This window comes from Trachurus japonicus, chromosome 1 (genome assembly GCF_045865225.1).
Source record: "Trachurus japonicus isolate A0001 chromosome 1, Traja_1.0".
In the NCBI taxonomy this organism is placed as follows: Eukaryota; Metazoa; Chordata; class Actinopteri; order Carangiformes; family Carangidae; genus Trachurus; species Trachurus japonicus.
Window position 1 is genome coordinate 38,272,705 of NC_140907.1, and position 26,249 is coordinate 38,298,953.

General features: G+C 42.1%; 1 protein-coding gene across 1 annotated transcript in view; it reads right to left on the reverse strand.

Annotated features, from left to right (window-relative positions):
- Window positions 1–424: 424 nt before the first annotated feature.
- The window catches only part of fam161a (FAM161 centrosomal protein A), a 26,119-nt gene continuing 294 nt past the window's right edge, over window positions 425–26,249 (reverse strand). Inside the window, exons 2-11 of the mRNA XM_085792791.1 lie at window positions 24,800–25,137; window positions 18,587–18,728; window positions 16,907–17,173; window positions 15,843–16,130; window positions 11,952–12,283; window positions 9,580–9,861; window positions 6,970–7,137; window positions 5,624–5,723; window positions 3,684–3,814; window positions 425–1,015 (exon numbers count right to left, since the gene is read on the reverse strand). Of these exons, the coding sequence (XP_085648917.1) occupies window positions 622–1,015; window positions 3,684–3,814; window positions 5,624–5,723; window positions 6,970–7,137; window positions 9,580–9,861; window positions 11,952–12,283; window positions 15,843–16,130; window positions 16,907–17,173; window positions 18,587–18,728; window positions 24,800–25,137 (2,442 nt within the window). The 3' untranslated portion in view covers window positions 425–621. The remainder of the gene's footprint in view (window positions 1,016–3,683; window positions 3,815–5,623; window positions 5,724–6,969; window positions 7,138–9,579; window positions 9,862–11,951; window positions 12,284–15,842; window positions 16,131–16,906; window positions 17,174–18,586; window positions 18,729–24,799; window positions 25,138–26,249) is intronic.

Genomic DNA, 26,249 nt, shown 5'->3' on the forward strand with positions numbered 1-26,249 from the left:
TTATCATGTAGTTAATTGTTATTTCTTGGCTATTTCTTGACATTATCATGTAATAATTGTTATTTCTTGGCATTATCATGTAGTTAATTGTTATTTCATGGCTATTTCTTGACATTATCATGTAATAATTCATATTTCTTGACATTATCATGTAGTTCATTGTTATTTCATGGCTATTTCTTGACATTATCATGTAATAATTGTTATTTCATGGCTATTTCTTGACATTATCATGTAATAATTGTTATTTCTTGGCTATTTCTTGACATTATCATGTAGTTAATTGTTATTTCATGGCTATTTCTTGACATTATCATGTAGTTAATTGTTATTTCATGGCTATTTCTTGACATTATCACATAATAATTGTTATTTCTTGGCATTATCACGTAATTAATTGTTATTTCTTGGCTATTTCTTTCTTGACATTATCATGTAATTAACGGCCTGTAAATTAAAGGTTTGCCAACTGATCATTATAAAATAAAATAAAATAAAACGGTAAAAAATAAATGATGGTTCTGTGTGATGATTCCTGACTGTTAAATATTCACAGTTAAATATGAAGCTTCCTCTTCCTCTTCAGTGGTTTGGCGACTGACGTCATAACATGTGATGACATCACTCTTTCTCCTCCTTCTCCTCCTTCTCCTCCTTCTCCTCCTCCTCCTCCTTCTCCTTCTCCTCCTCCTGCTCCTCCTCCTTCTCCTCCTCCTTCTCCTCCTCCTGTCTGGTGTCGGCGTCATGCTCACTGTCCTCTGAGTAGTTGTCATGATCGTCTGAGTAGTGGTAGCTGTCGTCAGAGTAACGCCGTTCGCCGTCCGAGCGTCGACCGTCCTCGTCCTCGTCGTCACGGCGCTTCAACGAGGCCTCGTCCTCCTCCTCGTCCTCCTCCTCCTGTCTCCCTCGTTCCTTCTCCTCAGCATCGTCCAGGTCGTCGAGGTCGTCGTCGTCGTCAAGGAAGACCTTCCTGTAGTGAACGGGTAGATATCCCATGTCGGCGTCGTCCTGGTCGCTGAGGAAACACAAACACGTCGCTCAACGTCACTGTCGCCGTTTATTTAGATTAGATTAGAGTACCGTAAAACACCAAATAACGGCCCGGGCGTTTATTTGCTTAAATCGCTCAAATCAACCGGCGTTTATTAGGGACCTGCGTTTATTAATAGTGTTCAACCTGGACCTCCTTCTGGGGAAAGAGGCTTCACTCTGTGGCGGCAGGTGGCGGTGGAATGATACGTGCGCTTCTCAAGGCATTACTGTAAATACGGCCAGGGCAGACTCGTTCTCTGTCTCTCTGACCTCCGCCGTCCTGGCCCGCACAGGTACCAGGAGACTGGGACCCCCGTCATGTCGGTCCTCCGCCCTTCTTGATCCGCCGCAAGTTGCAAAAGCCCTGCGGACGCCCAGTCTCTCCACTCCTCTCCCACACTTCAGCACCTGTTGGCTCGCACCACCGTCCTTTTTTTTTTTTTTTATTGAATGAATGAAGTAGGCCTATAACTAATAATAATGTAACGTATAGCCTAACTAAATACGCGTATGAGTAATCAGAGAACAGAAGGCTGTTTACGCTACTTTTAAAAGGAGTAAAGTCATTTAAAACGAGGAGCGAGCCGAGCTGAGCCGACACTGTGCAGCCCAGGACAGGTGCTGAAGTGCGGATGAGAGGAGTGGACAGACCGGGCAGGAGCAACCAGCTGACGTCTCGTCGGTCCTCGGCCGTCTTTAACGTCACGAGACACCCGCTATATTTGCATAGAATATTTTTTGGCAACCAGAAAAACAATGTTTGACCCGGCGTTTATTTGGGATGGGCGTTTGATATAAAAAATATTTTGCTACACCCGGCGGTTAATTGGGACCGGCGGCAATTTGGGACTCGGCCATTATTTGAAGTTTTACGGTAGATTAGATTATACTTTATTTCATCCCCGAGGGGAAATTCGTTTGTGACAGCAGCATTTAACAAAAGGAAATAAAACAGGACAAATAATAAATACACAATTCATAAAAATACTTTAAGAAGAAGAAGACAAAAGAAGAAAGTGCTACGCTGCTCTCTCTACCTGCTGGGCAAAGTAACAGATTAAAAAGTGCTTGGTGGCCTGGTAGACAACTATGGATAAAAAAACAATTTGAAGTGCACAGGAGATTTCAAAAAGAAGTGCGACAGACATTACAAATTAAATAATTTAATATATAAAACAACATTTTCACTTTTAAATAACGGCCTCAACATAATTATATCTGTTTTATAATCTGTGTTTATTGTTGTGGATGTGATTGTTGTGTTGTCTGACTGTTTTTCAGTGCGACCAACGGGACAAATTTGTGCAAAACTGTCCACTGATGCTTTTTTTTAATGTGTTTTTATGTTTTCTTTTTTATTTTATTTTATTTAATTCAGTTTATTTGATAGGGACAATGCAGGTTAACATAGTGACACTTCCACCCGTTACAAACAAGTCAATGTGACTGATGTTCTGCATACAGAGGTTATAGCTAATGCTAGTTTCCAACTCCCGTCCCTAGTTAGGCTTTTAGTAGAAAAAAAGAAGGTAAGAAGAAAGACATCAAAATTACATAACAACTAGGGCTGTCAGAGTTAACGCGTTAATCGCGATGAGATTAATTTAAATGCGGCCCATTTTGTCCTCTGTCTGCTGGACTGGAGGACTGGAGTGTGGGACCTCCAGTCCAGTAGGTGGCGGTAAGGCACCTTCAAGTTGGTTGCTACACAAATATACACAGTCTAACATATATCCACAGCTCCATCCATTCATTTTTTGACGGCTTTGTTGTCAACAAATGCACATGGCCAGGCAGAGGCGTAGCAAAGTAACAGGCAATTTCCACTGGATGCAATTCGTTTCAATTCTGTGTGAGTTTCATGCATCATGTGTTATGATTAGGTAGGCCTGCTAGGTCTGGTCTAAAAGTTGTTTGTCTAGAGATTATAACACTTTGGAGTGTTGAAAGTCCAAAGCGCCATATATAATATTTTTAATAGAGATTAATCGCGAGTTAACTATGGAAAAAATGCGATTAATCGCGATTAGAAAAATTAATCGTTTGACAGCCCTAATAACAACACTATAAAATGTACAATACATCTAAAATCATACCAAGTCATGACACATTAAAAATGCATACAGTTCAGATTTTGTTTCAGCCAGATTTTAACCTTTGTATTAAAAGTTCTAATGTCTCGGGTTAGTTTTATTTCGGTCGGTAGTGAATTCCACATCTGGGAACCCTTTATAGAGAAGGCTGATTGCCCAAAGGAGGTCTTCTTACGGCGTGAGATTTTACAGTTGCCACTTGCCGTACCCCTGGTGATCCTATCACTATTTTGTCTTCTAAAACGACTGCACAGCACATCTGGAGCCAAGTTCTGCAAACACTTAAAAACCAGTTTGACAGACGAAAATTTTAAGAAATTGTCAAAACTAAGCAAATTATACTGCTTCAAGATGAGACAGTGATGCCACTTTATTGGTTTCTTGGCCATTATTTTTATGGTTTGATTATACAGAGATGCAATTGACTTAATTGTGGTTGGAGAGGCCTGACTCCACACTGTAACACAATACGACATATGAGGAAAAATCATGACATTCAGTCATACACTATGACTGAATGACTGTGTCCCTGTAGATGAGCGCCAGACGGAGACTGACCTGTGTGTGTGGTCGCTGAGCCGGCCGTCGCCTCCCGACTCGGCTGCTTTGCTGCTGATGAACTCCTGCGTCAGGTCGCAGCCCTGCAGCGCCTCCACGTAGCGCTTCTCCGCCGCCTGCTTGGCGTTTCTCTGGAAACAGGAAAACACACGTCAAGTCACAATCATGTCAATATGAGACAATAATAACAATGAATACATAGAAATAGGTGGCAAATGAACATGAAAGGACCATGAAAGGAAAGCAGCAAGAGGAATATGTGTATATATATACTGTAGAAGATTGAACTTATTTACCCTCTGATTTCAAAACCACCTTAAATTTATAGATTCCTCTTTAATAACTTATCATATCAATTACATTTCTAACTTAGATATACAGTATATTCATATACACAATACAATTATTTGAGAAATATGATATGAGTATTGATTGTATTAATCGTATTGATGGTATTGATGGTATTGATTGTATTAATCGTATTGATGGTATTGATTGTATTAATCGTATTGATGGTATTGATGGTATTGATGGTATTAATCGTATTGATGGTATTGATGGTATTAATCGTATTGATGGTATTGATGGTATTAATCGTATTGATGGTATTGATGGTATTGATGGTATTAATCGTATTGATGGTATTGATGGTATTAATCGTATTGATGGTATTGATGGTATTAATCGTATTGATGGTATTGATGGTATTAATCGTATTGATGGTATTGATGGTATTGATGGTATTAATCGTATTGATGGTATTGATGGTATTAATCGTATTGATGGTATTGATGGTATTAATCGTATTACTGGTATTGATTGTATTGATGGTATTAATCGTATTACTGGTATTAATCGTATTGATGGTATTGATGGTATTGATGGTATTAATCGTATTGATGGTATTGATGGTATTGATTGTATTGATTGTATTGATGGTATTGATTGTATTGATGGTATTGATGGTATTGATGGTATTAATCGTATTACTGGTATTGATTGTATTGATGGTATTGATGGTATTGATTGTATTGATGGTATTGATTGTATTGATGGTATTGATGGTATTAATCGTATTACTGGTATTGATGGTATTGATGGTATTAATCGTATTACTGGTATTGATTGTATTGATGGTATTGATGGTATTAATCGTATTACTGGTATTGATTGTATTGATGGTATTAATCGTATTACTGGTATTGATGGTATTAATCGTATTACTGGTATTGATGGTATTGATGGTTTTAATCGTATTACTGGTATTGATTGTATTGATGGTATTAATCGTATTACTGGTATTGATTGTATTGATGGTATTAATCGTATTACTGGTATTAATCGTATTACTGGTATTGATGGTATTGATGGTTTTAATCGTATTACTGGTATTGATTGTATTGATGGTATTGATGGTATTAATCGTATTACTGGTATTGATTGTATTGATGGTATTGATGGTATTAATCGTATTACTGGTATTGATTGTATTGATGGTATTAATCGTATTACTGGTATTAATCGTATTACTGGTATTGATGGTATTGATGGTTTTAATCGTACTACTGGTATTGATTGTATTGATGGTATTGATGGTATTAATCGTATTACTGGTATTGATTGTATTGATGGCATTAATCGTATTACTGGTATTAATCGTATTACTGGTATTGATGGTATTAATCGTATTACTGGTATTGATGGTATTAATCGTATTACTGGTATTGATTGTATTACTGGTATTGATGGTATTGATGGTATTGACGGTATTGATTAGGGATGAGCAAGTACAGCATTATCTGTATCTGTATCTGTACTCGGAGTGGGCGGGGCCTAAGCCGGAAGTGGGCGGGGTTTAACCCAGAAGTGGGTCAGGTTGTCTTGAAATGGGCGAGGCTTTAACCAGTATGTTTTTTAAGCATGCAATTGATGGGTCTGACCTGAGCCACCTGCTCCAGCAGCAGCGGCCGTCCCTTCACCCGCCGCTGCATCTCCTTCATCTCCTGCTGGAACTCCTTCCTGCGCTGCTGCTCCTGCTTCCTGAGGAGGAGACGCACTGCGTGAGGAGGAGGAGGGGGAGGGGGAGGAGGAGGACAGGAGGAGGAGGAGGAGGAGGAGGGGGAAGAGGGGGAAAGGAGGTGGGGAGGAGAGGTAGAGGAGAGGAGGAAAGGAGGGGAGAAGAGGAGGAGGAGGTGGACAGAAGGAGGAGAGGAAGAGGAGGAGGAGAGGTGGAGGAGGAAGAGGAGAGGAGGACAGGGGGAGAAGTGATGGAGGAGGAGGAAGAGGAGGAGGAGAGGAGGGGCGGGTGGAGGAGAGGAGGAGGAGAAGAAGAGGACAAGGAGGAGAGGAGAGGAGAGGAGGAGGGGGGAGGGGGAGGACAGGTGGAGGAGGTGAGGACGGGCGGGCAGAGGAAGAGGAGAGGAGGGGAGAAGAGGAGGAGGACAGGAGGAGAAAGACATACAGGAGGAAGAGGAGGAGGAGGAGAGGAGGAGAAAGACATACAGGAGGAGGACAGGTGGAGGAGAGGAGGAAGAGGAGAGGAGGAGGAGGACAGGAGAAGGAGGGGTGGAGGAGGAGATGAGGAGGAGGAGGAGAGGAGAGGAGGAGGAGGAGAGTAGGAGGAGGAGGAGGGACAGAAGAGGAGGAGGAGAAGGAGAAGAGGAGGAGGAGGAGGAGAAGAGGAGGAGGAGGAGGAGAAGGAGGAGAGGAGAAGGAGAAGAGGAGTAGATGGAGGACAGGAGGAGAGGAGGAGGAGGAGAGGAGAGGAGGAGAAGAGAAAAGAAGGAGGAGGAGGAGAGAAGGAGGAGGAGAGGGAGGAGAAGAGGAGGAGGAGGACAGGAGAAGAAGAGGTGGAGGAGGAGATGAGGAGGAGGAGGAGAGGAGGAGGAGGATTAGAGGAGGTGAAGAGGTGGAGGAGGAGAGGAGGAGAGGAGAAGGAGAAGAGGAGTAGATGGAGGACAGGAGGAGGAGGAGGAGAAGAGAAAAGAAGGAGGAGGAGGAGAGAAGGAGGAGGAGAGGGAGGACAGGGAGGAGGAGGAGGACAGGGAGGAGAGGAGGAGGAGGAGGATTAGAGGAGGTGAAGAGGTGGAGGACAGGAGGAAGAGGAGAGGAGGATACTTCCTATCCTCCTCTCGGAGGAGGAGGAGGAGGAGAAGAGGAGGAGGAGAGAAGGAGGAGGAGAGGAGGAGGAGGAGAAGAGAAAAGAAGGAGGAGGAGGAGAGAAGGAGGAGGAGGAAGAGGAGAGGTAGAGGAGGAGGAGAAGGAGGAGAAGAGGAGGAGGTGTTACCTGAACTCCCTCAGCTTGCTGGTGTTTGTCTGGGCCAGGGCGGTGTGGGGGTCGTTGGCCTGCGCCCTCCTCAGCACCTCCTTCTGCAGCCTCCTCTCCCTCTGCTTCTGCCGCTCCCTCCACTGCTCCTCCTCCTCCTCCACCCTCCTCCTCTGCTCCAGAGCCCTCCTGCTCACACACACACACACACACCGGTCACAGGAGGAGGAGGAGGAGTCCAGGGTCCAGGAGCTACACCTGGCGGCTACAGCTGAGGATCATGGGAAATGGAGTTCTATTAGGGCTGGACTCAAAACCACATACTGTATTAGTTTGTACTGGAAAGACCACGTTTCCCAGAATGCATTTCTTTTGCACTCGTCGCTCGTACAGTTGATCAGCTCTTTGTCTCAAAACAGAAACTTCTCCTCAATCTACTGTCTGGACATGTGTAAGAAGGAGGAGGAGGAGGAGAAAAAGAAGAAGGAGAAAGAGAAAAAGAAGAAGAGGAAGAAAAAGGAGGAAAGGAGGAGAAAGAGGAGGAGAAAATGAAAGAAGGAGGAGGAGAAGAAGGAGGAAGACAAAGAAGAGGAAGAAAAAGGAGGAGAGAAGATGAAGAAGGAGGAGGAGAAAAAGAAGAAGGAGGAGGAGAATAAGAAGGAGAAAATGGAGGAGGAGGAGAAGAAGGAGGAAGAAAAAGAAGAGGAAGAAAAAGGAGGAGAGAAGATGAAGAAGGAGGAGGAGAAAGAGGAGGAGAAAAAGAAGAAGGAGGAGGAGAATAAGAAGGAGAAAATGGAGGAGGAGGAGAAGAAGGAGGAAGAAAAAGAAGAGGAAGAAAAAGGAGGAGAGAAGATGAAGAAGGAGGAGGAGAAAAAGAAGAAGGAGGAGGAGAATAAGAAGGAGAAAATGGAGGAGGAGGAGAAGAAGGAGGAAGAAAAAGAAGAGGAAGAAAAAGGAGGAGAGAAGATGAAGAAGGAGGAGGAGAATAAGAAGGAGAAAATGGAGGAGGAGGAGAAGAAAGAGGAAGAAAAAGAAGAAGGAGAAGATGAATAAGAGGAAGAGGGAGGAGAAGAGTAGAAGGAGAAAAAGAAGAGGAAGAAAAAGAGGAGAAGGAGAAGATGAAGGAGGAGGAGAAGGAGGAGAAGAAGAAAAAGAAAAAGAAGGAGGGGGAGAGAAAAGAAGAAGAGGAAGAAAAAGAAAAAGAAGGCGAAGGAAAAGGAAACGGAAAAGAAGAAGAGGAGGAAGAAGGAGAAGGAGGAGGAGAATCAGTAGGACATGCTGGGATGTTTAGCGTCCTGCAGAGTTTAGTCTCTGGTCTGAATCCTGCTCTCGACCTTCAGGTCACATCAGTAGAGAACCAACCAACAGGAAGTGGTTCTTGTCACTGCCCGATTTGCATCGCTGCCCGATTTGTGACAAATACCGCCATCTTTGACCGCTCTCTACGGCAACTCAACCTGGACAAACTTCATCAGGGCGCTGCCTGATTTGCGTACAAGCGGAAGTCTGCTTAAAGTTCTGTACATTTAAAATACTGTACTGTGAAAATGATTTTTTTTTTTTTAAGTGACAGTCTGTTTAACTGACATGTTGCAGCCTACCGCGGACGTCCGTCACAAGACAGCCGTGTTGTGGTTGTCATGGTGATGAGGCCGGCGAGAAAAGACGAGAGGAGTAAACACTAAAAGTCTCTACCTCTGTTCCTGTTTTCTGAGCATCAAGATCCAAACCACCACAACCAACCCTCAGTTTACATTACTAATAAAGTTTTTTTGTTTTTTTTAATAAAAAGATAAAGCGTCTCTGGCGACGCACACAGGGCAGTGATCCTAAGTCAATTCAACTAAGTTTGTCCAAGTGGAGTTGCCGTACGTAGCTGTCACAAATCGGGCAGCGATGCAAATCGGGTAGTGACAGTTCTGAATCCAGCCCAGCTCTAAACAGGAAGTGGTTCTGAATCCAGTCCGGTGTAGGCACCAAATGTGTCCGGGACTCCGGGCTGCCAGATTTGTCCAGGCCCGCGACTGGCGATGACGTGGCACATCGTGATTGGTCGTGAGGATTTATAAAAGTTGTAGGTAGACGAAAGTGAGCTATTTATATTTTCTAATGATGACATTAAACATTTACACAACTAACAGAGACGAAAATGATTTAAATACTGTAATTAGCGGGGGTGTTCATGAACGTTTGTTTGACGTTGCCTAGGAGATCTGTGCCAAATCTGGCGAGAGTGTGTTGTTAAGCCAGAGACAGGTCTTGAACAAAGTCTGAAAATTGCCATTTTCGTGTCAAACTGTTCAGAAAAGATGTGGCTTGTGACAGATGAGTCCAATATTTACTATGAGGCGAAGTAACATCCGCGGTAGCATCCAAGTAAAGCATTACGCCACCACGACCAATCACAATGTGCCACTGCCATCGCCAGTCGCAGCCCCGGACACATTTGGTACCTACACCACGGATGTATTATATTAGACCTACACCAGCTCTAACAGGAAGTGGTTCTGAATCCAGTCCAGCTCTAAACAGGAAGTGGTTCTGAATCCAGCCCAGCTCTAACAGGAAGTGGTTCTGAATCCAGTCCAGCTCTAAACAGGAAGTGAGGGAAGATGGCGGTCACCACGGTACCTCACGGCCTCGTGGCGTTTCTTGGTGGCGTCCGTCCCCTTGGCGGGCAGCATCTCCAGGCTGCCGGACAGAGACGAGCACAGGCTGGAGTTGGGCGTCCGGACCCCCCCCGACCCCGACCCCGTCCCCCCCGCCGGCCCGGTGCTGAGGTAGGGCCAGCGCTGCGGCCGCGGGCTGCTCTGCTCCTTCTGGATGTCGGCCAGGACGCGGCCGCGGTGCGAGGGGATCTGCGCGGTGCGGAGGTCGAAGGGCTCGCAGGACGTGGTGGGCTTCACCTCCTTCCTGTTGGTTAGTTAGTTAGTTAGTTAGTTAGTTAGTTAGCTTCATTTATTGTCCACGTGTGGAAATTTGTTTTTGGTCTAGGGATGTCACGATTATGAATTTTCTTGGTACGATTATTGTCAGAGAAATAATCACGGTGTTACGATTATCACGATTATTATGCATTAACCCTCTATGGTACCATGTTGCCCTCAGGCAGCAACATACCACTTTTTGGCCTGTCACATCTCCACAATTCATCCCATTTAATGCTGTAATACTTTAAAAAAGAGAGGAGACCTTAGAGAACCAATAACAATGCTTTAATTTATCACATGACTTTCAAGAAGCCACTGAAACCCTTTTTTACAGACTTTTTCAAAGGAAACAGGTTTGCCATTTTGCTCCACTAAAACGGTCTGAAAACATACAGTAACTTCCTGGCCCTTTTTCATCTGGAAAAAAATATATTTACACTAATAGATTAGTAAAGTTTAATTTTTAATAGTTCCATGCAATTTATTTACTTATTAAATAATGGAAACTTGTTCAAATGCAACAACGTACCATTATAGAAAATAGCAATGTTGCCTTGAGGCGACAGTGGACCATTATGGAATCAATATTGCATTATGAGACTATGTAGTGTGTGTTTAGGTGTAAATATAATGTTCAAAAACATATAATTCATCATAATTTAGTTTTTATCCTTAATAAATTAGATTTTGGATGCAGTAAAGTAAACATCAGGCTATTATGATGATGATGAGGAAGATGAGAGTGAGAATGTGGATGAGGATGAGGCCAGTGAAGGTGAAAGTCTACAGAGACTGGTGTTTCTAATACAGTAGATGATGAACCGTAATGGTACAATGTTGCCTACAGTCAACAAATCCCAAAAACTTCCAAAAATAAATAATTTTTTAAAATTTCTTTAGATTATGTTTATTTAGTCTATTTTGAGACATAAAAACACTCCAAACATTTTTTCCCCCACTGGCATCATAGTGCGTACCATAGAGGGTTAATTTATTTCACAACACTATGAATGTGTAAAATCAAATATAGTCCAAATATAACTACATTACTCATTGTTTACACAAAATATTTCAAGTATCTATTAATATATGACCAATTCTTAATCCCCAGGGGAAATGTTTGAAATATTCAGGTCATAAATTGTCGTCTATACCAAATGTTTGCATTTATTTTCATCGTTTTTTGTTTTGTTTTCCTTTTTTTTAAATTAAAAAACGATACGCCAACATTTAAATTCCTACAAATTCAATGTTACGTTAGTTAAATGGACCAGTATCTGTGCATTTACCTTTATTTTTGCACACATCTGTTGATATGGTTCCAACATCATCTTTTTGGGAAAGAAACGGTATTTAGGAATCTTTACGATTTATTGTAATTGTGGCGTTTAATACCGCGATTAATTGTGAAAACAAGTAATTGTGACATCCCTATTTTGGTCTCATAAATAAATATTACGATTTGCCCTTGGCACTTTGTAACGTCTACCAGAGGGAAGAAGTTCAAACTCCCTATTGAGTGGATGAGAGGGATCATTTGCTATTTTGACAGCTTTTTTCCTATAAGCACTTCCTCGTCGATACAACTTAATTGTTTCTGTCTTGTCCCAGGGTAAATACAGGAATCTTGAAGTTAATTCTAAAACCTTTTTAAGACTTTTTCAAGACCTTCTCAATAATTTTCAATACATCACCGCCACTTCAAGCTGTAACCATTTGCATCAGTGACACTTTTAAGCGTCTCATTTGTGATAAAAAACAAACAATTAAAATAAACTTAAACATTTGGTATAGATGACAATGATTTGAATATTTAAAACACTTCCCCTGGAGGATTAATAATTGGTTACATATGAATAGTAGATACTATATTATTATTAATATTTAGTGTAAAGATTTGTAATGTAATTATATTTTGACTGTGTTTGATTTTACACATTCATATGTTGTGAAATTAATTAGGCTAATGCGTAATAATCGTGATAATCGTAATACCGTGATTATTTCTCTGACAATAATCGTACAAAGAAAATCTATAATCGTGACATCCCTAGACACATGTGCTCTACATACCTCCGCTCCAGCTGCTTCTGGAAGCGCTGGTAGCTGGCGTTGAAGTCCGGCACCTCCTTGTTGATGGTCGGCCGGTGGGTGAAGCCGCCGTCTCCTCCTCCTCCTCCTCCTCCTGCGTCCTCCTTCTTCCTGCGGTCGCTGAGGCGGCGCTGCAGCATGCTGGTCGGCATGGCGGCGCTGTGCAGCAGCTCCTGCGCTCTCATCTGGATCTTGATGGAGCGGTACAGCTGCTCCTCCTTCGCCTGCTCGCCGGACGCCGCCGCGTACACGGCCTTGGGCACCGGCTTCGCCCGGAACGGTTTCACCTTGTCCTGGCCGCACGCCGCCGCCGCCTGTGTTCAAATGTAAATTAATCATCATCAACTATCGAATAAATCAGTTTAAGTTTAAGAGAAAAAAAAGTCAAAATTCTCTGATTTCAGTGTCTAAAATGTGAATATTTCTGGTTTCTTTGTTCCTTTATGACAATAAACTGAGTCTCTCTTTGGTTTGTGGACAAAACAAGACATTTGAGGACGTCGTCTGGTGGTTTGGGAAACACTGGTTGATGTTTTTAACATTTTTTAACATTTTGACCAACAATTGACCAAACATGGAATCGATTAATCGTTTAAATAATCAACAAGTTAATCGATAATGATAATAATTGTTAGTTGACGCCCTACAAACGACACTTTTTCATTTATTTCACAATTCAAAAATAGATCAAGTAGGCTACACCAGAGCGATAGATATATCTACACCAATGCTTTCTTGAAGTTTTACCAGGCTGATTTTTTACCTTTACCACTTTTTCTAGATTTTTTCCCCTACATTTTTTATCACCAGAAATTTCTCTACAATATATTTCCAAAAATCACCATCATTCGCCGCAATTTGAATTTACATAAGAACACAAGGAGACGGCCCAATCCCATTTCTCTATTTTACCCCCTGCCCCTTAAAGGGGAACTATTCATGTCCGCTCGCTTTTCCTCTGTTTCGGTTAAGCTCCTCTCGCCCATAGCATGTGCATTTGTTGACAACGAAGGTGGTGAAAAATCAATAAATGGAGCGGTGGATAACGTTACATAACATATATGATGTTACGACGTGTGTGTTTGTGTAGTCTTCTTGACCGTCATAAATAAAAGATTACGGGTTACGGAGTGTGTTTGTGTCGCGGTGCAGCAGAGACGAGAGCTGGGACACCGGGGCGGCGGCCGAGTCACTACACTGATGTTGCAAGGTTGGTTTTCAGCCGTGAGACGCCAGGTGGAAGACAGAGAGTCTCCGTCGTCACGGTAACAAGTCACAAGTCATGTAGTTAACTATCCCAATTAGTCCTGAGCTTTTTAAATGTAGCAGAGCCACGGGAGAAATCCTGCTTAGTAAATAAAACAGCTTTCCTTTTTACAGCCACCGCTGCCGGTTGCAATCTGGGAAACTTGACATACCCCTCGGTTTGAAGCGTGCCTCTGAAAAACCTTCGTTTGAAGGGTATAAACAAAACCCTCTGTCCTAACGGGAATCGGGACGCCCCTAACCCTACACGGGGAGCATACATCAGTCCGACTGCCCATACGTCCGACGGCTCATTTCTCCGACTACCCATTCTACAGTGTTAAGGTTAGGTTCAGGGTAAGGTTAAGGGTTAGGGCTAACCCTCCTGTTGTCCTCCTGGGTCAAATTGACCCAATCTGTTTCCTTCCTCCTTTCCTTCCTTTCTCCCTTCCTTCTTTCCACAATCCTTCCCTTCATCCTTACTTATCGCTTCCTCTTTTGATCCAATTGACCTGATCTGTTCCCTATACCTCCATCTTTCTTTCCTTCCCTTTTCCCTTCCTTCTTTCCTCCCTTCTCTTCCTTCCTTAAATGAATCTGTTCCCTCCCTCCATCTTTCTTTACTTCCTTTTTCCCTTCCTTCTTTCCACAATCCGTTTTCCCTCCCTTCATTCCTCCCTTTCCTTCCTTGTTCCTTTTCTTCCTTCCTTGAACAAATCTGTTCCCTCCCTCCATCTTTCTTCCTTCCTTCCTTCCTTCCTTCCTTCCTTCCTTCCTTCCCTTCGTCCTTACTTCTTCCTTCATTTTTGACCCAATTGACACAATCTGTTCCCTCCCTCCTTCTATCTTTCATTAATTTCTCCCTTCCTTCTTTCTTCCCGTCTTTCCCTTTGTCCTTCCTTCCTTCCTTACTTCTTTCCCTTTGTCCTTCCTTCCTTTCTTCCTTGACCCAGGAAGACAACAGGAAGCAGTACTAAAGAACTTTCAGTTTTGGTTGAGTTTGGCGGCGCCTGTGGACCAAAGCGGTAGTGTTTTGCCTGAAGGAAGACTCCATTTCCCATGAACACTAGCGTGAAGCCCTGTAAATATCCTGCATTAAAATTAACAGAAGCAAACAGAAACACAAACATAATCCATTGCTAAAGTGCCGTTTTGCCTGTTCCCTCCTTGTTGTGACTCGCAAAAGTGAAAGTGAAAGTAAAGTGAGAGCAGGGTTCCTACCATGCTCCTCAAAGCTGCTTAGTGCCAGAGAAAGAGATACAGACCATAATGATACAGACCCCCTCAGACCACGACAGAGGTGTCATTCAACTTGTTGTAAGTCGATGTATCATCACAAAAGTTATGAAAATATTTTATGAAGGTTGAAAAGTTCCTTAGTGTTGGTTTAAAGGGATAGTTCAACATTTTGGCAAATTGGCCCATTGCCATAATCGCTATAGTCATAGCAGTAGGTTCATTACCTTTAATTGTAGGTGTAAGCTATTTTCAGTACGGCGGAGCGCAGCAGCTGGCTGCTCAGAGCTACGCTATGGAGGCTAAGGGAATTTCTTGGTTTCCCTCATTAAACTCATCAAATTCAACATCCCAAAACTCCACAGCGCTTTTGTAGACAAGTTGTGAGCTGCACAACCACCACGCTATGAGATAATGACGGAACGATACGAAACGGAGCCGTTTTCGAGGTAAATTCATACAAAACCGCTGATGCGCGTTGCGTTCAGGGACACTTTTTCAGCAAGCAGTCTCCGTATTTACCCTGTATTTACCTCGAAAACGGCTCCGTTTCGTATCGTTCCGTCATTATCTCATAGCGTGGTGGTTGTGCAGGTCACAACTTGTCTACAAAAGCGCTGTGGAGTTTTGGTATGTTGAATTTGATGAGTTTAATGAGGGAAACCAAGAAATTCCGTTAGCCTCCATAGCGTAGCTCTGAGCAGCCAGCTGCTGCGCTCCGCCGTACTGAAAATAGCTTACACCTACAATTAAAGGTAATGAACCTACTGCTATGACTATAGCGATTATGGCAATGGGCCAATTTGCCAAAATGTTGAACTATCCCTTTAACACAAACATTCTGCTTACTTCTGCTTTAGTAAATAAAACAGCTTTTCGGGGGGGGGTTTTCGCTGCCGGTTGCAATCTGGGAAACTTGACATACCCCTCAGTTTGGAGTGTGCCTCTGAAAAACCTTCGTTTAAAGCAAGGGTGTCAAACATGCGGCCCGTGGGCCAGAACCGGCCCTGCAGACATACCAATCTGGCCCTCAGGATGAATTTGTCAAGTGTGAAAACTTGAAATTGCACATATTTTTATCAAGCAATTTCAGGTGGTTCATAATATGTTTTGTAAAAGGATAGTTCAGTAACTGTAAACATAGAAAAACAGAGGAAAATTTCAATTTTTAAAATATATTTAAAGGTTATTGTGCTATTATTTTACTATAGTCTGGCCCACTTGAGATTAAATTGTGCTGTTTGTGGCCCCTGAACTAAATTGCTACCACTTCCCCCTAACCCTCTGTCCTAACGGGAATCGGGACGCCCCTAACCCTACACGTGAACGCGCAAAACGGAGGGTAAGTGGTGAAATGGGATTCAGCAGAAGCAGAAGGAGAAGAACTCTTACATGTTTCTTCTGCTCCTTCTTCAGACGCTCCCGCTCCAGGAAGCTGAAGGGCTTGGGGACGGTGCGTTGCTGCTCCTCGTCTCCTCCTGCTCCTCCTGCTCCTCCTCCTGCTCCTCCTCCTGCTGCTCCTCCTCGTTGCTCCCGGATGTTCCTCCTCCTCTCGTGGTACTGCTCCTGCAGCTCCTCGTACAGCGGCAGGTGGACGTGTGCGGGGACGGGGCTGGCGTGGAACTTCCTCTGACACTCGCTGAGCTCCTCCAGCTGCCGCCGCAGCTCCGCGTTCTCCACCTCAATTTATATTTAAATGTATTTTTTAGGATTACCCGCCTTATTTAAAACAGTATTTTGTACAACTTACATCTAATTATCAAACCAGGCGATCTACTTATCCTTACTTTGCAGTGCCTCACAATAGGAAATCAATAGGTACAAAAGCATTCATGTTCAAAGGTGCCATCTACCTGTAGTTATCAGATCATCGCAATCATTAATCTGTTTTAATCAAGTCCTATCCACCTACCTTGAAACACCCTGCTCCTGCTTTCATTAACTCTGTCACCATATTTTTTATTTTCTCATCTATTATTTTCTCATCTAATATTTGTTCAAACTCTGGTTGCAATTTTGTCTAAGTGATTTTTGTATATGTCTGTCTTGTTTGTTCTTTTGGTTTGATTGTTTGTTTGTTTTTTGTTTTGCTTTAGTGTCTGTATTGTATTGTCTTGTCTTGTCTTGTTTCCTTTATTGTATTGTGCTGATAATGCCGACTGATAGGGTTTTGATGCTCTGCAATGCTGCTTCGTCTGTACGTCTATTGCCTGCATGTCTGTCGTTGTACTTATGTCTATTGTATGTATGTCTGTCACTGCTTATTGCTGCTTATATGTCTTGTTGCTACACGCTGCACTTTTGCCCAAGACGAATTTCCTCTTTTGGGGACAATAAAGTTCATCTGATCTGATCTGAGTTGTGTTATGTCTTGATGTTTTTTGTGTAGGACCCCCTCGTAAACGAGTTGTTACAACTCAAGGGGCTTATACTAAATAAACAACTTCAACAACAACCTCCATCTCCGAGCGCGTCTTCACGCCGTGCCTCCGCCGCTCCGCCTCGCGCTGCGTCATGTGGAACGGTTTGGGAACGGTCACTCGGTGCTTCCAGCTCTCGCCCGTCGCCATCGTCTTCTCCTTCTTCCTCCTCCTCCTCTTCCCGGCGTCGCCCCCGGCCGGCAGGTTGTTGAGCGAGGACGACAGCGCCTGCTGCGACAGCCGGAAGTCCTTCCACATGTTCTTGATGTGTTCTTTAGGGGAGAACAGCAGACCTTTCTCCACCTAGGGGTGCAGGCGATATGGCAAAAATATCATATCACCATTTTTTAAAAGATGAAGTCACGATTTCGATTTCATCACAATCTTAAATCGAAAAAAGAAAAACAGACAATTTAGGCCAAAGAACCTTTCTGAACAGATTTTAATCTAAATAGTTGCAGTTTTGCCAACATGTGCAAACAACGTAAACATAGTAAAAGGGTAGCTTTCAATAACAATTTTCGTTACATTGTTCAATAATGATATTGTCTATTGTGTCGAGTCGTTTAAAGGTGTACAGAAAAGAAAACTGAATTTGAGCCCACTCTGGATCATAAAATTAATGTGATAACTCATCTTTCAGACGATGTAGGCCAAACTTTGTGCAAAATTCTATTTTTGAGTAAATTCAGGATGACAGTGTGTATTTTTTTTTTCGCATTGGATAATGCAGGCGCACGGATTATACGTCAGCCTGTACACGATTCATCAGCCACTGATATTGGATCCGTAATCCGTCATTCAAACGTCTGAGACACGCACACACACACGGAGCTCGGTCTCGCCCCAAGCTTTGAATGTCCCGCCCGCTCGATAACGACCAATCAAATTCGTTTTCCTTACTCGGGTAAACTCGTGTTGCAGCTTGTGACAACTCGGCGCGACAAACAGGACAAACGGCCATTTCTGTACACCTTTAAAGCAGAAGTAAGTGATATATTTGTGTTAATATAAGTCTTAAATAGTTGTATCCTCCGACAGCAATCACTTCTATAGAGTGTTTGGTCTGAAACACGGGTCTGTGTAAATAATAGACCGTCAACGTTTATCTATTTTTGTGATATATCGACATGTTATTTCTGTATTTTCAATATTGGATATGTGACTTTTGATACTATTTCTCTGAATGGGAGTCGGTGCGTCACTCAGCCACTCCCTATTTCAAGATGGCTCTCAGCCTCTATCTAATGTTGTTTGCCTGATGAAGGTCTGTTGGACCGAAACGTTGCAATAAACGATCGATTAAGCAAGTTGTTCAGTGTGCGGGACTCCTCTCTCTTTCCATTATCAGTACGGACCTATGGATCCCAGTCCTACGCACCTGAGAAAATAGACGTGCTAATAAACATGAAAGTAAAATATCAATGAAGACATTACTGTTTGTTTTATTCAACACGGTCATTTTAACAGGATTTTAAGTATCAAAACACTAAATAGCTGATTGAAAAGGGTCAAATAAAGATACAAACTAAAGTAACTGTTGTTTTCTCTTTTAGCAAACTTTGCAAATGTCCTTTGTTTGGTCTTTGCAGCTTAGAACTGCAGTTTATAGAACGAGCCCCAGACGATCCTACGATCTCTGCACTTTGGCAGATCGTCTACACGCTCTAATCCTTCACCATCTAATATCGCTGTATCGCCCAGCCCTATCTCCACCTCGTTGCCGCCGCCGCCGCCTTCGCCTTCCTCCTCCTCGTACGACTCCTCCGACTGGCCTGAGCTCCTCCTCAGCTCCACGGCCGAGTGAGACTTCCTCAGGCGGCGTCCAGCTGCTGGGCTGATGTTGCACCACGGCAACCTGAGACAGACAGACAGAGACACAGAGAGAGAGGACGATTAGTCCAGTCATTTTATGAAAAAAGGTTGAACAAATTGCAACAGAAGCAAACTCAACTGATTTTGTATCCTCAACATGAGTCCTGAGTGAGGGAAAAAAAGCCCAGAAGAATCCCATGAGGGGAAAGTTTAGAAAAAGTCTGAATGGAACCCATTTAGGCTATCAGGTGTTGTATGTATGCAAATTAGCCATACGTAATTGGATTATGCACTGTTTGTTCATACCTGCTCTATTAAGGATGTGTCTATCTTGAAAAATTGCAGTCATCTTGAAATTTAAAGTGGTTTCTTGTCGGTAGACCAATGGAGTCAACTCATTCCAATTTTCATGCTGGTACCACCACAGCACCTTTATATATAATATAATATACATGTGCCGTCAAAACGGTGGAATTTATTTTTTTAATTTATGCAAATTTGCTCATGTTAACAAAGAATTTCTAAAAACTTGTAATATTTTTTGTTTGTCTTAATGTAAGTAATCAAGTAATTTTCATGGAGATATCTAAAAGTTAGAAATTTTACCCTATTCACGTGAGAAAAATAATTAATAGGTGTATGAATGGGCTATATTTGGGTCTTTTTCTAAACTTTCCCCTAATGGGATTCTTCGGGGCTTCTTTTCTATCACTCAGGTCATGTTGAGGATACAAAATCAGTTGAGTTTGCTTCTGTTGCAATTTGTTCAACGTTGACCCCTTTTTTGGCCTACAACAACTAGATGACTCATCGTCCTTTCAGGAGCATTTCACCACGTCTGCTCTTTCCTCCTCCTTCTTCTTTCTTTGTTTTATTCATAAACGTTTAACTCTTGAAACGCGCTCTCTGATTGGCTGGATTTTCCCTTCAGGCTGCCGTACAAACATGGCGGCACAAGATGGCGACGCTCTCTAAAGCAAGACCCTTGTTATATGTATTATAAGGCTACGAAAACCAAACAGATGTTATTTTATAGCGATTAAACACTTATACTAATATATTCATGGGGAGTATGTTCAGATTTTAACAATAACCCTTGTTAATTATTACACACTGGACCTTTAAGTTCATGTTTATGTTTATTAAGATCCCCATTAGCATCTGCATAGCATCCGCTATTCTTCCTGGGGTCCAAAACATATACATGGAGACTAGGGATGTCACGATTATAGATTTTCTTTGTACGATTATTGTCAGAGAAATAATCACGGTATTACGATTATCACGATTATTACGCATTAGCCTAATTAATTTCACAACATATGAATGTGTAAAATCAAACACAGTCAAAATATAATTACATTACAAATCTTTACACTAAATATTTTAAGTATCTACTATTCATATGTAACCAATTATTAATCCTCCAGGGGAAGTGTTTTAAATATTCAAATCATTGTCATCTATACCAAATGTTTAAGTTTATTTTAATTGTTTGTTTTTTATCACAAATGAGACGCTAACGTTTAAATTTCTACCATGTTACGTTAGGTAAATGGACCGGTATTTCTTACACTTACCTTAACTTTTGTGCACATCTGCCTCTGTGTTTCCAAAATAATCTTTTTTGGAAAGTGACGGTATTTAAGAATCTTTACAATTAATTAATTGTGGCGTTTAATACCACGATTAATTGTGAAAAAAAGTAATTGTGACATCCCTAATGGAGACAATAAGAGAATACACATTCATACTGGACAATATATACATAGACATAAAACAACACAAACAAATAAATACAGACAATGTAGACCACATAGACAAATACAAAACAATACACAGTCTACCCTAACAACATTACATACATTCAATACATGAGAATGGGGCAGGTGGCTCAACGTACCCCCCAGAGCTTCTATATTGACTAAGTTTACTACCTCATATTGTAGCTCATAGATACCACAGCTTATGTATGAAACAAAATGATAATTATCTCTTTTGGTCTAAACACAATTCTCATGAAACTTGTGATCGACTGAATTCACTTTCCAGAGTGATAAATGTTTGTTTTTGTACATAAATGTTAAACTACTGTACTCATGTGGTTCTTACCTTCACAGACTGCATGAAATGAAATGATGCCTTCCTCCTAAATGTGTGGTCACATGCTCAGTTATTCTGTAAACTATAGAAACTGTCCATTTCTTTGTGTGGGAGCAAACTCAGCAGGAGATAAACTACTTCTTTCCCCCTCTGTATATATAATAATTTCATATTTTAATTGGTTTGAGGAATCAGTGAGTAAAGATTTGAGCTGCACAAAAGTAAAATTAACCATTTATTTGTGATAATCTACAACCCTCCTGGAAGCTCAACAACCGTCTGGTCTCCTGTGGAAACTCTTCTCAGGCTGATTTGTGGATTATCCAAAGTCAACAGGACGTTATATCCAAAAATAGTTCAGTTTCACAAACACACACGAAACGAAACGTCAGAGCTTTAAACACTCTTTATCAGAGATGGACAGAGTAATCCACCCCAGTACTTTAAGTAAGAGTAAGAGTAAGAGTAAATTTCTTGTTTTTCACATCAATGAATGACTATAATTGTTTCTAAATGAATTTAAGGAGCTTTTAACTCTTGTTTCTGAGAATGAACTCTTTGAACCAGCTGCACTGATGTGCTGCTTTTAGAACCACAATGTTATATAAAGCAGAAGGCTGCAGAAACACCTATAAAAACAAATCAAATGAATGGGATCATAAGAGGACAGCAATTGTCATTTTCACGACTCGCGGTATAGTTTTGAGTTGACAAACGCAGTCGAGAGCGAGAGCGTGGCTACTTTGGCGGTATCCTTATGGGGAGGGATGACGTATTTCCGCTTTTACGTACAGTAGATCCCAGTGGAAAGCTGCACTGTGATAGGTTTCCTTCTTTGACAAACACAGCTTGTGTCCAATAGGATTTTAGAAAAAAAAAAAGCAGACCTGAAAGTAACGAGTACTTTTCAGCCTTCCTAGAAATTAAAGCAGAAGTAAGCGATCCGGTGGTTTTGGCTAACTTCCTGTCATTCACGCGCATCCCTTGGCTGCACACACAGAGAGGACTGCCCCTTTATGCCGTTCTCTCTCCTCATTGGACAAAGGTTGTAGGATACAAGGAAAGTTTTCTCCTGGGCTCAGAGCAGAGCAGAGTGACTGACAGACCCGTGTTTCAGACCAAACACTCTATAGAAGTGATTGCTGTCGGAAGATACAACTATTTAAGACTTAGATTAACACAAATATATCACTTACTTCTGCTTTAACTTGAGTAAAAGTAAAAATATTCGTCTTGGAAATGTATTCAAGTAAGAGTAATAAGTACCAAAGAAATCTAATACTCAAGTAAAGTACAAATCCTCTGGATATGTACTTAAGTACAGTAAGTAAACTGACTCCGTTACTGTCCACCACTGCTCTTTATGATGTTTCAGAGGTCGATCCGTCACATCAGACTGAACTATGACAGTTGTTATGTTATGAAAATGTTCCTCTAGCTCCATCTTCAGGCCAGGAGGAGGAGGAGGAGGAGGAGGAAGGTGTAAATAAACACAGGCCCAGTTCCAATCCGACCCCTCACGGACTCACTGACTTAGAGGCGCGTTAAAGGGGAAGTCTGTGAGTGTGTGAGGGCTGTTCCACTGTCAGATCATCAAGTCAGTGAGTCAGTGAATGAGTCCTTACTGCCCCCCCCTCCTTACCGTCAGTCAGCACCGATGCTGACTTTGGGTAGGGGAATTACCCACAGTTCATAGCGTTGTGAAGTCAAACACATGGGATGCCGTCGGAACGCGAGTGTAAAAAAAAAGAAAAAGAAAAGTAAATTAACACACAACAAAAAAAAAGAAAGAAAGGAAAAAAAAGAAGAAGTTTACTGTCAGTATAATGCTGCGTTCAAGACAACTCGGAAGTCGGAAAAAAACGAGCTCCGAGTTGTAAAAAATGAATTGAACGGCGTCGAACTCGGAAATTACAGGTCGGAAACTCGGGTATCATATCAGAGCCCCGACTTTCCGACTTGACGTCACGACAACATCAAAACATGGCGGCCCTCGTCTTAAACAGTTAGAATTTAGACATTTTTATTTATTTGTTGAGGTTTTAATGCATATTTTTGTGTATTATTGCAGTAGCCTATATGAAATACGTTTATATTAAGCTGTGATTGTTGTATGGTGTGAAATTGCGGTCCTCATATGTGACGGAAATAACGTTTAACTGTTATCAAGGCTGTAACATTATATGTGCACTCATCTGCAGCGTCTCCTCTCCTCCAAAATAAACATCATTTACTGCTGCATTTATTTTTCGTATTCAGCTATGAGCCACAATAAAACGCCAAACTTCCTTCAGGTATCCATGGTTTTTTTTCTCCCGAGTTCCTGCAGCGTGAACGCAATGATGTCGGAAGTCGGAAATTTCCAAGTTGGGAATCCCGACCTCCGAGTTGTTATGAACGCACCATTAACGTGCAGTTTATGATTATTGATGATTTGATCAGATCTGATCCAGGAATATTTAGTTTTGAGTCCGCCTCCCTCACACACCTTGTGCTATTGAAAGTAGGCTACAGTAAATTATCGGTCCAAGGGCGGAGTTAAAAACATTTTGTTGTCAAGGTAACGTGTGGTGAGAGTGTGTAAGTGCTGTTCCATTCATGCTTACAGCATCTGGACCCTCACAGACTCTCACACTCTGTCACTTAGAGCTGACGTCACTCTAGTCAGTGAGGGTTCAGGGCTTTAAGGAGTCTTTAGGGGGCCGATTGGAACTGGGCCACTGTGTTAAAGGGATAGTTCAACATTTTGGCAAATTGGCCCATTGCCATAATCGCTATAATCATAACAGTAGGTTCGTTACCTTTATTTGTCGGTGTAAGCTATTTTTAGAACGGAGGAGCGGAGCCGTGAGCTGCTCAGAGCTACGCTATGGAGGCTAAAGGAATTTCTTGGTTTCCCTCATCAAACTCATCAAATACACAATCCAACAACTCCACAACGCTCTGGTGGACAAGTTGTGACCTGCACAATCACCACGCTATGAGATAATAATGGAACGTTACGAAACAGAGCCGTTTTCGAGGTAAATACAGGGTAAATACAGAGTCTGCTTGCTGAAAAAGTGTCCCTGAACGCAACGCGCATCAGCGGTTTTGCATGAATTTACCTCTAAAACAGCTCCGTCTCGTAACGTTCCATTATTATCTCATAGCGTGGTGATTGTGCAGCTCACAACTTGTCCACGACAGCCTTTTCAGGGTATATACAGGAATCTTGAAGTTAATTCTAAAACCTTTTTAAGACTTTTTCAAGACCTTCTCAATATTTTTTAATACCTCACCGCCGCTTCAAGCTGTAACCATTTACATCAGTGACACTTTTAACTTAACAGTTCTAGTTTGTGATAAAGACTATAGACCACTATGATGCTACAGAATTTAAAATAGGCTGGGATAATAAATAAAAGGCAAAGTTTATAATAAAAAAAAATATTTAAAAAAACATTGCTCCACTCTCAAAAAACCAAAACAACAATCTTCTTTTCTTTTTTACGTACCGGTTCATCTTTGTTTTTTAATAAAATGAATCATTTCACACACTTTCACAATGTTTTTTAGGACTCAAACTCTTGGACAGCTAATTCAGAAAAAATACCTTGAAAATTTAAGACTTTATAAAGTCATGGAAAGACTTTTTAATACTTTTTAAGGGTCTTAATTTTCCAAAAATTGATTTATCACCTTTTAATACTTTTCAAGACCCCGCGGATACCCTGCTTTTGGAGTTGTTGAGTTGTGTATTTGATGAGTTTGATGAGGAAAACCAAGAAATTCCCTTAGCCTCCATAGCAGAGCCCTGAGCAGCTCACGGCTCTGCTCCGCTCCTCCGTTCTAAAAATAGCTTGCACCGACAATTAAAGGTAACGAACCTACTGTTATGACTATAGGGATTATGGCAATGGGCCAATTTGCCAAAATGTTGAACTATCCCATTAACTCCATGAAATCCCAGAGACAGTGAACACACCACAGTCCTGACCTGAGAGGCCTGATTTAATTATATTGACCCACCTGTGTCCGCCACTACCGCCGCCCGTGTCCGGCGCGGCCACGTCCAGCGGCTCCATGAACTTGAGCTCCAGCTTCCTGCGGTACATGCTCTCCAGCTCGGCCATGGTGCGGAGGTGAGCCTTCTTCAGCTCCTCCAGCTTGCTGTAGTACTCCTCATTGGAGAAGAAGATGTCGCTCAGGTCCAGACGCTCCCTCGCCGCCGCCGCCCTGTAGTCGCTCAGCAGCAGGTGGTGGGAGGGGCCGGGGCCGGGGCCGAGGCCGGGGCCGGGGGGGCCGCCCTTCCCCACCAAGTAGTCCACCTCATCACAGAAGTCAGAGCCCGAGTCCTCGTACTCCAGCTGGACGGGGACGAGGAGAGGTTTCCAGACAGAGAGAGAGAAAGACAGAGAAAGAAAGAAAGAAAGAAAAGAGGATGAGAATGTGAGGCTGCAGCTCTAGGATGGTGTTCCTCCTCCTCCTCCTCCTCCTCCTCCTCCTCCTCCTCCTCCTCCTCCTCCTCCAGGTCTAAGCCTATTATCCTGCTGCACCGGCAACCTGCATGGGCCATATGGTGGAAGCTATAAGCTCAGCTAACACACACACACACACACATCTCACAATCTAGTAGTGGAGAGACGGAAGTCCAGGAATAGTCAGAGTCACCACGGCAACAAGTTACACAGGTCAGATAAATAAATCCCTTCGCTCAGACCACACCGACCGTGACCTGAAACTGTCACCAGGTCCAGACCAGACCAGACCAGACCAGACCTGAACACAGAGAGGGTTTTAACAACACGCTTTATTTACATTTCTACCAGGTATAATCTATATGTTGTTAAAGTGCTGCACTGCCCAAAGAAAATGCAGATTTTTACTATTAATAGGATGAATAAATGATAAATAAATCAGTGGGGCAATCACTCAAATAGAAAATGTGCAAAGGACGTTTTAGAAAAGGAATAAGAAGGAGACTGGAAACACTACAACACTGCACTGATTCAGGATGTAGGCTAATGAAGCATTAAAACCACTTCAAACTCAGCTTTTTAGCTCTTTATCATCTGATCCTAATATTGTGTTTATTTCAGCTGCACCAGGAATCCAAGTAATAAGTAAGTTTTATTTCATGAATTTATTTCACAGAAAACAACATTTTCTAAAGCGATTTGGGGCAAAATTACACACAATTAAACTGTAGTAGAAGTTTTAACTTGACATTATACAGGCAATCCCTTTTACAGTGGCTGGTGCTTCGGTATTAACAGGAAATAAAACATTAAGTTAACTTACATACATGATGTTTGAAGCTTTAGAGGCCTAATAAAGTAAGTAATATTAAAACAATTCGACCTGATTAAAGATAGAGTACCAGTAAAACGTGTTTAGACGTTTAACTTGACATTATACAGGCAATCCCTGTATAGTAGTGGCTGGTGCTTCGGTATTAACAGGAAATAAAACATTACAT